The following is a 16,070-nucleotide window of genomic DNA, read 5'->3' as shown; positions in this document are numbered from 1 at the left end:
GGGTAATTTCATTCTATAAAAATCGATATTCGACACTACATTTGGACTAATGTTGCTACGATGCGTGTACATGCGTACGAACGATTAAATTAATTGTATTAACCGTGCAAATATCGATTAAATCGAAACGGATTAAAATAAACGAATTGTTTGCAGTTCATTTTCGACCGAAAAATTGTAGTCTATCGTCAACGGATATTCTACAAAAATGATTTCGAACGGTGAACGTTTTGTGCAATGCAAATATTTCAATAAGATTCCAATTATTCACCTAATCCGTGTGGACACAATGAGATGTGCGATTCACGAGTTTTCCTATCCGTTTTCCACGCGTACAACGGCTAGTTGCGGAGCGACGAGTGCCAAACGTTCGAATAATAGTCGCGTGTTTAACGGTTATGTACAGATGTTAATGCATATATATTCACACGGCCCTGCGTAGGAAATTTTGCATGTTTCGTTTTTATTCCGATACGTTTACGGGAACATTAGCGTGCACGAACACACGTATCGTTTCCCGTAGTGCACGATGTATAACATATTTGTTCGCCTTTCCTCTCCGAATTCGGGACCAACCGTGTATGGACCGTTGCGCTCGTCAGGTCTTATTCGCAGACACTAGGTACTGTTCGGCGAACGGGAAAACGTCAACGCGATCGTGCGATGTGTGTACGGGGTGTGTCGATACGACCGGCGATCTCCCTCAGAGTTTAAAAAATATATAATATTTTTATTTATTTATTTTTCGATAAGCCAAAAGAAGTAATACTGATCGGTGACACTAAATGCCCTGCTGCAGTCTCCTGATAACGGTGACCAACTAATAAAATGATAAAACATAAAATACGAACTAAAAATCATTAAATAATCGTAAATTGATACATAAACGAATAGTTTACGTATGGAAATAAGTGAATAAGTAAATGCTTAGCCGTGGATATTATTGTATTTGTAAAGTATGACCGGTTACAAATTAAAAATTCATCGTCAGATTTATACTAAGTCAATAAAATCGCAATTGAATAAAAAAATAGAAAAAAAATAAAGAAATGAATAAATTTTTTTTTTTTTATTGAAATTAATATCAAATGATTACTGCGCCTCACTGAGAAAAACTCGTGTGGAGGCCCAGGGTTATCTTAGATTACAAATAATTCTGATTGTTTTAAGGTACATATTACATTTTTAAACGACAAATAATGGGTTTTCATAAATAAATCACATAGATAATTCCAGCAATATTACAGGCATTAATTAGTATGTTGCATACGATTTTATATAAAGTTTTAAGTTTTACACACATATTCATATCTTAGCTAGTGGTTAATTTCTTTTTTGAAGATGGGATGCGGTAAATTAACCATATCATTGGGCATCAAGTTAAGTATCTGTGTTCCCAAAAAATAGTAAACTTTTCGGCAACTAGTATTTGAGGGCCAATCTAAGGAAAATTTACTAGCTGCATATCTGGTGTTAACCCCATGATTTATAGAATCCAATTGATTATGTTTTTTAAGATATATGGCGATTGTTTTTAGGTATTAGAGTTCTATGTTGAGGACATTAAAGTTTTCGAATAGTTTTTCAGTTTGATATTTCCAATTTTTTTTATTTGCGACCCTGAGTATAGTGTTTTGGAATTTTTGCAGCAGTAGATGAGCATTGTTATAGGCACAACCCCATACGATTATGCCATACGATACTATTGACTCGAATAGTTTTAGGTATATAGTTCTGATATCTTCGAGAGGCAATGTTTCACGTAATTCTTTCATTATGCATATCATGTTTTTTAGTTTATTTGTGATGAATGTAATCTGGTTTATCTATTTCATATCAGATTACATTTCTATGCCTAAATACTTACAGTTTTTAACAATGCTAACCGAGTTACAATCACAACTTTCCAATGTATTACAGTTGGATTCGTGGATTCTTTTATTGTGTATGGGTGGTAAAGTTTTTTCAGACAGTGAGTGGAGTGAAATGGTTGATTTATTAAGATTTAGAAATAAACAGTTATTGCTTAACCAATTATTTAAGGTCGATTTCGATATTTTGCAATACTTTATTCCAAGAACTACCAATACAGATCAGTATGGTGTCATCTGCATAACACACTATTTTGATATTTAACTTAAGCGATTTTATATCGTTTAAGTGGATGTTAAAGAGAACCGGAAATAGTGTAGTACCGTGAGGTATACCACATTTTATAATATTTTCATTAGAGATAGTACTGCTTATTTTTACCCTCTGTTTTCTGTTTTCTAGATAGGATTTAATGAGAGACAAGGCCGATCCAGTTATGCCTATATTTTGTGTTTTACTTATATTAGGAAACATTGGTCGTTTTATAAAGATATAATTTATTTTAATACGAAAGATTATTTAAAATGGGTTCTTATTACTCATAGATATTTTAAGAAGTATAAAAATTTTTGTCACTATTATTAATTATTATCTAAAATGTATTGATGAGATATTATTTTTGAAATCGGTTTGTGCATTTAAACTATTATTAAAATTATTTTTCTTATTTCATCGAGTATGTGTAACTTTTCTAAAATAGAAAAGAAATATCAAATATTGGAAAAATGTAATGTTGATATCGCGGCGAACGACTTCCTACAATCATTAAATATGAGTTAACACCATACATTATAAAATTATTTTCCCGGTGGAAATCAGCGATCGGTAATTGCATAGATGATAATGTTTGACAATAAACGAGACGGTAGGTTTATATGCAGCTTAGAAAATTCACCGGATTTAGTGTTTTAAAAAATTTAGAAATAAAAGTAAGGTTGAAGGATTTTGGGTTAGACTGTTTTTGCGGTACGCACGTAAACTCTACACACAACGTGTTTAAACTTGTTAACGTTCGTGAATTCGATTGTATTGTTCACGACTGGCGTTGAACAACAGACGAAGGTGCGACTGTCGTATCATCGAAAAAATGTATTTTTCATGAACGTCATACAAACGGAATCCAATTTTTCCTGACGCCCTCCCGCGGAGAATCGTCCGACAGGAACACTGCGCGTGCCCGACGCCGTTCGGTATTGTTGCTAAAATAACCGAGCTCGTGCCGCGAATCCCGTCCGAATCTTTTAAAACATCCGCCGGAAAGCCCTTGGTAAAAACTTCACCGATCCCTCCCGTCCCTCCTTTCTGTGCTCCGATACCCCGTGCGGCAGTCACTCCTCGCGCGAACCCGACCGCCGTTCGTCGTCGCGATTGTTTCGAGCGTAAAAAGACTTTTTAACTTTCGCCAGTTTTTCGCACCATCACCCAATATACGTCGTACCACGTACAAAACTTGATGTTCACGTGGAAATCGAAACGTTCCTTTTTTTTTCTATTTTCTCGATTATTCACCGTGTGTCATGCGAATGCACTTGGCCGCAGTCGTCGAGTAGGTGGTACGACGGTGCAATGAGCTCGAAGCCGATCGGGAAACATTTTAAAATCTTGTATCCCTATAGTAATTAGAATAAATATATACGTTTCGTTTGTTACCGTTCCTGTTTTAAGTGACCGTTAGGAAATATAATAATAAAATTTAAAATGTACAGTTAAAAGTTTAATGAAAGCGTTCCGGTTGTTGTTTTTAAATTAGTTTAATGCGATTTACAACGCATTAAACAATAGTAATTTATTTTTTTCTCGTTCAAATATTTAGACTGCTCGGAAATCATGAAAAGGGCGGAAAAAAGTAATCGTCGAACAAAACTAGTCTGGTAATTTGCTAATAGTTCTACGAATGGTTCTGTTAAATGTATAACACGGTTCAAGTTATAAATAAGAACGTTTATTGGTACGGGGTTAGGTAGACATTGCATAAGTTAAAGTTATGGATCGTAAAACTAATATTTTTAAAACACTTACTTAAACGTATTCGTAAAATGTATTCATAATCGTAAAGTTTGATATCGGTATAGCTGCACATTTTGGATATAAAACTAAAATAGTTACAATTAATCCATTCTTACGGTAAAAGCACTTTCATCGTATTTTTAATTTTATTCTTACAACGTTTATCGTCGGATTTTAGTCATTAAAAAATTCGAGACGTTTATTTAGGTTAAATGTCGAATAACTAGGAGTTACTTGAATGGCTTATTTTTAATGTGAGAGATTTAGGTCGTTTAAACAAAAAAAATAAACCTATCAAAATTGAAAACGATCGTTGGTGCCTTATAAATAACCAACAACAACGATAAGAATTCGAATGATATTGTAAAAAAAAAAAAGTTTTTCAATTTATATTTGTTTTCAAATTGTTAAAAACAAGTTGGCGTTTACCCAACGTTCGACCACAGTTTTTGGTTGGATAAATGAACAAAAACATTTTTGCTAGTTGCTCACATGTATATTAATTAAACGAGTGTAAGTAATTTTATTTTTCAATGTCCTAGAGTAGATAAATTCTCATATGTAATTTATAAGTTTTAATCTTGGATATGTGAATTGAGTATGTAGATTATTTCATGTTTATTATTCGGTAATTTCTTTATTTCTATAATCACTGATTATAATCAGTAATTTTTCAAAAACTATATTTTTAAAAATTAACTAGTACCATTATTGTTTGAGTTAAATACTCCCAAATTTTTTGTCGAGTCAAACAAAACAATATGGACTCATTTAGGCTTTAACCATTAAGTAAAGTTACTTTTTTTTATAAACTTGATTTTTTAACGCCAATTTGATTGTTCAGTATTTTTTATATAAAGACTGTAGACAAATCGTTTACAACTCAATCATAATATCTTTTTGATGTCATAAACTTTTATTTTGCAATATTTTAATTTTACAGCTTTTCTAAAAAGTTATAGTATATTCTTATTGGGTATCAATATCAATAATTCGAGCAATAGTTTTAGAAATTGATAAATTCTGTAACATGTGATTAAAAATAATGTAACGTATTATTGTACAGTTTTGCATATTCCTAGAGCTTGGAAATCCACTTAAAATTATTTTTCGAGTGTATCCTTAAAAGTTTCAACTCTGTATTTATATTATTTTTGAAACTTAAATGAGTTTTCTTATTATTTTCTTTTAGTTTACGCATTATTAAACTTTTCCTTTTCGTTTGAAAATATTCTACTTTGAGTATAAACTTAGAAAATACAATATTATGTATACATTTATGTATTTTGGTCGAAAAATATGTACTATAGCAAATATCGTTTCTTTATTTTGTTTATATTTTATATGTGTTCATTTATATGTATTATTTAATAATTTTTGTGTACAAACATAAACTTTATTTGAGTTTAAAAAAAATAGAGACAAATTATTTCCTGTAAAAACAGTAACTATAAAAGTTAAAAGGTAGTTTAATATTTTCAAAACATTACTTTGTTTTCACTTATATACGTTTTTTTCAGTGTAAAATTAATATGCGATTTTCTTGGAATTTTCAGTTCAATGATTTTATAGTAAGTAAGTAGATTAAAAATGAGTAAATGACCTAGACAAACCATTCATATACTCCTGTTGATGTTAACTCATAGTTTTAGTTGTAGTTAGTTGATGCAATCACAATGAGTGGCAATTGTTGCGTTTACGGATTCGAAGTATATCGAGATATTACATTAATTTCGGTGGATGAAAAATAATTGAAAATTCATTTAATATTTAACTAACCAATAATACACATTTTTCGAACAAAGGTGGCCTGCCCGACAACTTAATTTAAGATGTAAAGATATTAGACTATTATTGTGTGATATGGTAAATATCGCTCATATGGCATCTGCAAATATCTATATAGGTGTGCAGAATAACACCCCCGGGGAATTTAACAGGTTTTGGAACTTGGTTTATATTATTTACGTATAAATAGGTTATACGATGGGTTATCGATGATGAAAAGCCTTTAGACCCATTGGAGTTTGTAATCTACCTTAAAACTTCTTACTGCGGTCTCCCGCGTTTTGGTCAAACGATATTGAAATCGTTTCATCGAACGTTCCACAAAGTAAATTAAAACTCTAACTTCAAGTTCGTACATAAATTCCAAACCACAATGATGATTATTTAGATGATAATCTTACGTTTTTAAATTCTTAAGATGTTTTATACTAAATATTAAATCCAGTCAGTATTACGTAAGCCAGATAGTCTATATAATTTTTTATCTTCGACTTTTAACGTCTTCTTATGAAATATATAATTTTAAACAATGTTAACGCCACTTGAATCATATTCCGACTAGCTCAAGAAAATTGTTTGATTTTAAATCGAGATTGTTTCTGTTTTTGAGTGTATTGATTTGTACCATAATTTAATTTGATAAAAAAAAACAGCTAATTGTCATCTTCTAGATTACAAGTTAATTTCTCCACACCTATTACAACCATAAAATGTTACTCGAATGCAAATTGTGTTTAAAATATTATTCAAAAACATAACTGATGTAATAAAACATTAGTTTTGAAATAGCTTGTAACGAATTTTTGAAATGGAGTTAACAAAAAAACTTCAAAACTGTTGAACCATCGTTGTATTTATTTCATTGCATTAATGCAAAAGCTGTAATTTTTAATTTTATAAAATGAACAACGAAACAAAAACTTAATTTTTTTTTTTTGTTAACACCGGTTTTATTCTGGTATAACCACGCTATCAAATAATTTTATTCTTTGTATGTAGACAACACACAATCAAAATTTAAACGTATGATGTCATCAGAAATTATAGTGTTAGATGAAATTAAATCTTAAATTATTCACATGTAGACATTAAAATTTCAATATTAGAGTAACTGTTAAATGACAATAGTTATTATTTTGTTTTGTTGCAGTGTGAAAAGAGACGATTAATATAATAAAATACATAGTTTTTGGTTAATAAAGGTTTTAATATTAAAAACACGTACTTATTTCTTTTATAGGAAAAGAATATTTTATCATTGAAAAATTATATTCTTAGAACAATGATTACAATAAGTAAGATTGAAAATAAAATTGGAATTTTTTATATCTATGCTATATTATATTAATGGAATGGTTTTTGGAAGGTTTTTTAAATAGAAAAATCGGATCAAGTGTTTTTTTACTAATAATTATTGATATTTTCGTGTATTCAATCTGAAATACACAGAACATTGATTTTTTCATAATTGTTGTTCAATATATCAAGACATCATAAGAATTAGTCAATTTATTTATGGTCAATTTTTATATGAAAATGTTTCTATCACTTTATTTATTAATTTTTTGCGTGAAAATAAATTATTCACGTTAAAGTATGTTATTTATCAAAGTTGATACTTTTTTTTTATTATATCTTTCGAAACAAAAATATAACAGGAGTAAATTTACTTTTAAATCATTTGTTCAACAGACATTAAAGTATTTAGAAATATTTTGTTTCTCGTATTTTAAAATACTCTGATTAAAAAACTTTTATTCGCAATCATTTTTCAGGTGTGAAAATATGGTTGACATTTTTATAAATGAAACATGCTTGAACAAAGGAAGTCAGTAAAAAATACATATTGAAAACATTTGATCGGAAAAACTTCACAGAACGAGTCTTACATATCCACCAAATGTAATTTTGTGTAAAGCTCTGATATCAATACGGTCTTGTAATTATTTTTGAAACACAACAAACCTGATCGACAACATGTAGTCGATGTATCGTATGAAATTTTCTAAATGCAGTTAAATAATAACTCAGTAAAATAATACATAGCGTTGATGTAAAACGAGTCGATCGAAATCGTTCAACACGAGATAAAACTATATTCTCACTCGAAAAGATTATTACATAAGTTTCCAAAAACTAAACCAAGGATTTTACAAAAATAACTAGCTGCATTATCCGGACTCGTCTAGGAGATATTTAACTATTTTAGATCAGAGCAATTAATATTTAGATGTAAAAATAAAAATAAAATTGTACGTTGTAAAAATCACACAGACCACTGGGTCGACTGATATTTAAATTGTTTATTCGTACTATAAAATTATTTACACATTGTAATGGTAATTATTACAATCTACGAATCATACATGGAACGTGATAAAAATATTATGTGGGCAACCGAGAAGTGAAAAAAACGATACGTTCAACTCAGAGGCCAAAACTAGTTTCGGTCTTTAAAAGTGTAATTTTCGAAAAAAAGCTTTCTCGGTACATACTAATACACACACATAGTAAGCGCATTCGCTCAAAACGTCAACCGTAGTAGTTACGGTTAGTTAGTACGCACACGGACGACTTGATCGATCGGTTGTCATTGTATTTTTCGACACACCACTGGGGCGCGTCTTCGCAACGGTGGATACGTTTTCGAACGTCCGCTGCCGCAAGGAAGTTTCATGACTGTATTCTGTCGAACAGAAGCAGGGGCGAATGTAGGGGGGGGTTGGAGGTTAACCCCCTCCCCGAAATATCAGGAACAAAAAATAAATTATCTGACCTACAAATGTATTACTAATTTAAAAAAATAAATAAAAAAAATATTAATTATTTAAAAGTTTCCCGTGGTTTGTAAATTGATGTATAAAATACGATTATATAATATTTATGAATATTTTAAATCATAACTCCCCCCCTCCTGAAATTATTTTCTGCGTTTGCCACTGAACTTAGAGGTGTTCCCGTACCGAACGAGTACTACGACGGGTCGTGTTCGAACACTACGCGGCGGATCGCGCGTGTGCCGCCGCGCCACTTACCGATTTGTCGTTCAGGTTTTCCGCCCGGCAGTGCAGGAACGCGCTCTGCCCGATCGTGGTGGTGATGTTGCGGGGCACGTAATAATCGAAAAACGGGTACAGTTGGTCCGTACCGTTCCCACCCTCGGCCGTGGCGGCAGGCTGAATGTGGTCGCCCCGATGAGGTTCTTGCGGCGCCGGCATCTGCGTGTACGTCACCAGTTTGCCTGCAAAGGAAAATGCGAAACGTTAATAATATCCGCACGCATATGTGTGCGGTACACAATCAAAGCTTATAAAGCCGCTCGCAGAACGATACATTTTTTTTAACTATTTCACAAACTTTCAATTGCGTTATAAAATTAATAGGTACATCATAGAATTGATGCCTATAAAACTGGTACTAATTTTATTATGATAAAAAATGTGTATCGGCTCAAAATGCTTTGGGTCTCGGAGCTCCCATCCCGGCTATTCCCTCCTCCTCCCTTTAATCCGGCCTTGGGTACAATGTGCGAGTCGCGATCGGTATCGTCGTCGTGTCCGACGACAACAACAGGAAAACCTCAGCCGCCCGCAGACGAACCGGGGCGTCCGGGAGGAGAACAGACAGTCGCAAGTGTACGATAAAAAACGTATTGGAAAAAAAAAATAATCACTAAAGAGCTCTATTTGAGAGACGGTATTGTTACGATAAACGTACTCCAGAAGACGAGAATAATGGTGCGGTATAATGATACGTAGAAACGATGTGCGAGTAATAAATAGTTTCCAAGAGTTGGTCCTCCGTTGCGCTGTTCGTATTATTACTATTATTGTTCGCATGCATTTGAGGGTAATGATAAATCATCGAAAAGCCATTCCGAGTGAAATCCACTGCGAAATATATATGTTGAAAATCTTCGCACGCTAACTTTCGGTTTATTAATTTAAAATTAGTTGGTTCACAGGAAACTGTTTCGTTAGGTAAATTGTTCGCGGAGACACGAACGTTTTTGCACAAACTTTAGAACCATGAAAACGTTCGTTGTTACGAAAAAAAAAAACTGTCAGAATTCAAGCATATCTTTGCGGTAGCGATCAGGCGATGTCTAATTGAGACCTAAGTACGTAAACAATAACCGAAAGCTTGATAAAAAAAAACAACGGGATTTTATTATAATAATATTATACATTTATAACGTCGAACAATATATAGAGACCGTGGCGCTGTTAAAATGCAAAGTACACATCTGAATCCGATAAGATAGATCGTTCGCTCGGCGTTATTTTTCTTTCGGCCATTATTTTCCAGATCCGCGAGAAATAATGCGACGTCTATTGATAAAAAAAAAGAAGGTTGCGTATCCGAGAGAAGGAGTGTCAGGTGAAGCGTGCACGCACGCATCTCGGAGGACGAGAATACACGGTGCGATTAATCATTCATTATACCGCGGTCCCATTTGTTAGACGAGTATGACGGCTCGCAGCGTAACAGGTACGCGAGCACGAACGGCAACGTGCACCCTGTACATTGTACCGACGGGTGGGCCGCACATGTGCGTTAATGACGGCGTCGAGTGGTGATGAGGAAAACGACCGACGGTGTATGCAGTGGCGAACCAGGGACCTCATTGGTTGTTATGGGTTTTTGTATATCGGTGCACGCGTGGGGCGTAAGTTCTTTCGGGAAAACGGAGAAATGCGAGAGAGAAAAGTCTCTCACCGAAGCAGAACATTGTATTTACCTGACATTTTTTCAATCGGAAACCAACGTTTTTACCTAGCGTTAAGAGTATCTTTCGAAACGAACACGTCCGTTCGTCGTTGAAATCGAAATGTGCCTCGCCCGACATTAACGAGTTGCCGACAACCGAACTGAACTGAAATCGTTGGCCCCGTTCGTTTTCAAAACGTTTTTACTAAGCCGCGGTGACCATAACAGATGGTCAGGGGCTTCAGCTCCAGTACGATTTTTGGAGGCGTTGGTCATGCGTAGTGTTTGATTTTCGGAATCCGTAGGTACGGCGCGTATCGCGGACGTCGGTTTCATACGATAACGATACGTTACCGATAACGAAATAATAAAAGCAAAGTTTTTTTTTCATTTTCGCGAGAATCGTTTTAAAGCTTCCCCGTTGGCCTGCGTGCGCGCGTTTTGGTTCACCCGCAGACGGCAACGGTCGCGGGGAGGAGGGCGTAAGACGACTACACGAGTCGGGTAGGCGAAAATCGAGACGCGTATTCGAGACGAGTTCAATGCGTGATAAATGTGCGAGCTTACGAGGCGAAGACAAACGCGTGGAGCCGAAATATTTTCTCTGGCGACGTGACGGTGCCGCGCACACCGCACGCAACCCTTGACGGCAGGACGGCAGGACGGGACGGTGACGGCAGGACGAGGACGAGCAGGAGAGCGGCTGGCGGTTTGGCGTGCACGTTTCGTGCCCGATCATCGCGTCCCCGTCACTCGCGCACACGAGCGCGTGTCAACGCCTGCGTGAGACGGTTGTGCCAAGCAAAAGGGTTTACGAAACGCTCCCGAACATCTCATCGGTTCCGAGACGTGTACGCGTGTCGGTAGCGATCGCGTGTAATCCGATTAACACGGCCTCCCCCACCGCCCCTGACCGCGACCCATCGAAAGGGTTGACCTTACTGCAACAGGTCACGGCGAAATTTATCAAAACGTACGTGCAGCAGAGTAATGTATTCATAACTCGCGTGCGACATATATCTCGTGAAATTAGCATTGTTACAAACGTCTTGTCGAACCGCGCGACGAGAACCAAAAGGCGTCCAGGCGAACTACTGCTTCGGCATCGTAGATTGATTTACGGTTGCACTATAAAGCGGACCCAACGTGATCAACAACGTCGAGTCAGTTGAACCGTGTCAATAGTTTGTGCAACGTTAGTTTGCCGCGCTAAACCACTCGTTATGATTGCTCAATATACGGTTGAAAAATATACGTGTCGACTGATCTACGGTGTATGCGTCAGCGTGATTGCGTTTTACCATCGGTTATAAATTCTCATTGTTTTCAGAACGTATTTTAAACGTACGGAATTGATTTGCGTCGCGGTTAAATTTGGACTCGAACAAAAGAAAAAAAAAAGAAACGAATAAGAAAAGACGTTGGACGAGAGAGCAGTATAAACGAAGTGCGCAATATAGCCGTGAACAATTATTGAACTTTTCTAGGAATGACTGAACCAGACGACTGTAAGAATTTTCGGCGAACAGATGTACGATTACATCTTTTGACAATTTATTGAATGTTTGTCTGATGGTTTACCTATATTAATAAACTTAATATTATGATTTTGCACGACGTCATATTGTTCGAATGCGCAAATAACGTTTTGTGCGGTGCGACGAATCTCAAACCCTGTTTGATTTCTTTGACACATCTAACAATCCTTCAATGCTTAATCTGAACACTGTTAACAATAATATAAATTTATGTGCACGATTCTATTGGTTGTGTGCAAGGGTCCGCTAAAAGCGACAATATATTACAGCGTGTCGTCGATAAAACTATTCGGGTGGCGGTCAAGTTGTTCGACTCGCCGCAGCACCGGGGTCCATGGTCGCACGCACGTTCAACAATACGCGAACGCCCCGTCGGTCCGAAACGGTTTTCAATAGAAAACCGTCCGACATCGATTATACACTGGTCGGTTTCGTAGTCATTTCAAAGGATCATTTGGTAGATCAAATCGATTCGACGACGGTCTATTGTTACGGTTTATTCCACAGTCCGTCGTGAAAAACTCCACAATGCGATAAAAGATTTCGTTGACCGTTGCGGCGGGTTTCCGAACCATTGTTCCTGCGGGAACCCGACGAGAAAAAAAATCAACGGTATCCACATGAACTTCAGACGTTCACCGCAGCCGGTCGGTCACGTTTCGTGTCCAGAAGAATTCCATTGAACTTTTGTGTACACCGGAACGCCACGCGATTCAGCATACTATTTTATGACTGTTTCTTTTTACCGTCATCACTATCGATTGCTATTATTATTATTGTTTTAACCGTCTTGTGTTCCCCGGACAAGCCCGATAATCGCGTCCTCGTGCCCTTGTCCCGTGTACTATTATTTTCAATATTGTGTAGATAGCTCACAAATCCAAGAAACACGCGCTCTCTTGCTTCGGAACATCGTGGACACGGGTTGTTTTGGTTTTTCATTCGTCCGTTACTGCCCATGTTCGATTTATCACTAGTTATTATTATTATTATTATTAGATTTTTTTTTATTTCTGTTATTTAACTGCATCGATACACGTCGACAATTGTGACCAATCTGTCCTCGGCGGGGAAGCTTCTGAGGTCACCGTCCTTTTTCCGTGTCAACCGTGGTTCATGTTTTTATCAACGTATCATTAGTGCTATCCGTGTTCCAGGTATTATGTAAATAACAGTGTCTTTATCCCGTAACCCATAACGGGAGCCGCAATACAACACTACCGTATGATAAAATTAAAAACATTTTTTCTGTTTGTTCACAATAAGAAATCTCATTTTCGTATTACACTGCCAGCATTTTAATTTTTTTTTATATTAATTCTCCATCTATTATCTTATTATCTTCCTCCAGTAAGACCAACTGGTTCCGTCGCACACCGTTACTCGTCTTACGCGACGCGGCTCCTAGGTCACCAGCTCAGTGTACTCCTCGGTTGGCGGTCAATAAACCGAGTATCAACCGAACAGTCTCGAGCTGTATCTACTAGGTGATATTTGATTACGTTTTTCTTTCTCAGTCGTAATGCTGCAACAACAATTTTATTGAAAATGTAATCCTCCCAAGTATATCGGAAACTAATGTGATGTATATAGGATATACTACAATTTTAACAAACATTTTGTTGATACGTTCTTCATTTGAAAAATTTGAACTTTAGGCTACTTTTCATTTTGCTCTACTTGAGTTGGCAATTATATGTTCCATCGGTATGATGGTATATGATATAGGTAATATATATATATATATTTGTTTATACGTTTGAATTATATACATGTTATTCTCAGTAAAAATAAAATATTTGAAGTATTGGTTTGGTATTGTTTGTGAAATTGTATCGACATCATTTTTTTTTTTATCACTTTGAAACAACATCAAACAACATTTCCTTTCTCGGTCGTAATTCCAAGTAGTTTTTTTTTCGCTAATTATTAAGCGTTTCTATTGCTTGTTTAGATTTTCTTAATCTTATACATATTTATGTTAGTTTAAAAGATAAAATTTAATTTATTTCACACTGACATCTTTAAATTTTTTTTATCTCTTGGTGAAATAGTGAATGAAATCAGATAGTTTATATTCTCTATATTTCTATTCATTGTTTATTTAAATTATTTAAGACAATAATTTGTTAAAATTTAAAAAAAATTACCATCCGTGGAAATTCAATTGAAAATATCGGTCTTGCGAGCCGGTCGATAAACAAATAAAAAAACGGACAAAAAAAAGACAAATAAGAAGTAAAGAAACAAAAAATAAACAAGAAAAAACAAAATTGGACCAGCTCCAAATAGTCTAACGGGATCGGGAGTATATATACCGTGGAGTCGAGTAACACAGTTTTTGTTTTTGATGGAGCAATTATGTCAATAGACGCTATAAAGTTAGTATTATTTTTTACAATCAAGATGTATTCAGAATCATGTATCATACGAATATTACTTTCTTTGTAAACCATATTACCATACAACTTATTAGTCGTATACAATATATAATTAATGTATATTGAAGGGATTCATTCAATAGAGCCGATTCAATAGTTTTAAATTACCGATATAATATTACGCCATATATTCCTGTTTTAAGAAACTGAATAGAAATGCTGTCTATTTTTTTCACTCTAAGTAGTACTCCCGTGGTTAAATTCATCCAATAAGCACACATTTCAATTTCTCCTATATCTATTAGTTCATTACATTATCAAATTTTTTTTATTAAAAATTAGTCGATATTATTATTATAACTATCATTAGTTCAATCATCTTTTCATTTCGATTCGAAAAAGTGCATTTTGTGAATTAATAGTTTTAGTGCATGTTTATGTAAATAATAGAAAGTATGTATTGTATACATTATTTTATGTTGTACATCAATTATTAAAAATAGTATATACACATAATTTGGTGCGCAATTGTGATGTGATTTTATCAGGTAAAAAGGGATCGGGGCGCAATTGTAGTATAATTAGTTGGATCAAAAAAGGAAAAATTGTGCAATCGTGATGCTCCTCTATGGATCCATTCATATCATTTAAAAACCTTCAAACTTATTCAGACTCTTTGAAAGACTGGTAACCAAATGAAAATTTAAAATAAACCCTATTAAATCTACTCACACCACTTTTACTTTGAGACTTGCTCCTTCACCGGAGGTAACTCTCAATGGAGTTCTAATTCCTTCCTCTACTACAGTTAATTAATTAAATAACTTGATTTTATATTCGATTATCGATTAATATGGACCAACCATTTAAGAGATAAAATACTTTCATTGAACAATCGTCTTCGTATCCTCAAACTTCTAATTTTTAATAAACACATTTCATGTAATACCAAACTCCTCATTTACAAGACATAACGGAAGCCAATATGAACGTACGGACTCCAGCTGTGAGGTAGTACAAAACATTCCAATGTTAATAAAATCCAATTTTTCCAGAATAGTATTGCTTTCAGAAAATTAATAAATACTTTCCGATACATATCAATTTGTACTCTCCATTCAAACTTGAGATTAAAAATAATTAATGAAGAAGTCAAATGTTTCTACAAAAGATTTCATAACCACCTCTCTTCTTATTCAAATCCTTTAATTAAAAAACTTTTATATCTCTCAATTTCAGGTAGCCCTTCTAGACGCTTAAAACGTAAACGGTGCAGAGATCTACTACAACAATAAAAAATGTGAAATAATAAAATAAAATAAGAACTTATCCAAATAACAATCACCTCAACTTGAAAATCCACAATTAAGTATCATAATCGAGTGGCTTCTTTTCTCAATATATGTTTATTATGTTATCTGTTTATTATATATCATATACCTATTATGTCAACTGATATAGAATGTATATTTCGATTAAAAAAAAAAAAAAAAAAAATTCTATGTAATAAATATATATAGTATCTACTATCTAGTACGGAACGGTATTGCTGTATTATATTATGAATAGGGTATGGATAACAATAATAAACGCGTTTGTAAATGGTTTTCGAAATAACAAAAGTGATAGAAAGAGTGAAAAAAGTGGGGGTTATTTCAGTATTTAGCCGTAAATTACCTAGGAAATTTGCTCTCTGTGACTTCATACACATCCGTAAACGGACGATTGACCCGAAACTTATTTTTTCGAGCACATAAATATCTGATAGACAAAA

The 16,070-nt window shown here is 34.4% G+C and overlaps 1 protein-coding gene across 1 annotated transcript in view; it reads right to left on the bottom strand.

Annotated features, from left to right (window-relative positions):
- LOC112691520 (inactive tyrosine-protein kinase 7-like) overlaps positions 1-16,070 on the bottom strand; it is a gene marked incomplete at its 5' end in the record, with an annotated part of 284,123 nt that overhangs the window by 63,399 nt on the left and 204,654 nt on the right. Inside the window, 1 exon segment of the mRNA XM_025565787.1 lies at positions 8,703-8,908. Coding sequence (XP_025421572.1) covers positions 8,703-8,908 — 206 coding nt within the window.

The sequence above is a fragment of the Sipha flava genome, unplaced genomic scaffold, assembly GCF_003268045.1.
Source record: "Sipha flava isolate LNK unplaced genomic scaffold, YSA_version1 64_pilon_pilon, whole genome shotgun sequence".
Taxonomy (NCBI): Eukaryota; Metazoa; Arthropoda; class Insecta; order Hemiptera; family Aphididae; genus Sipha; species Sipha flava.
This window is presented reverse-complemented; position numbering and strand designations above follow the sequence as displayed.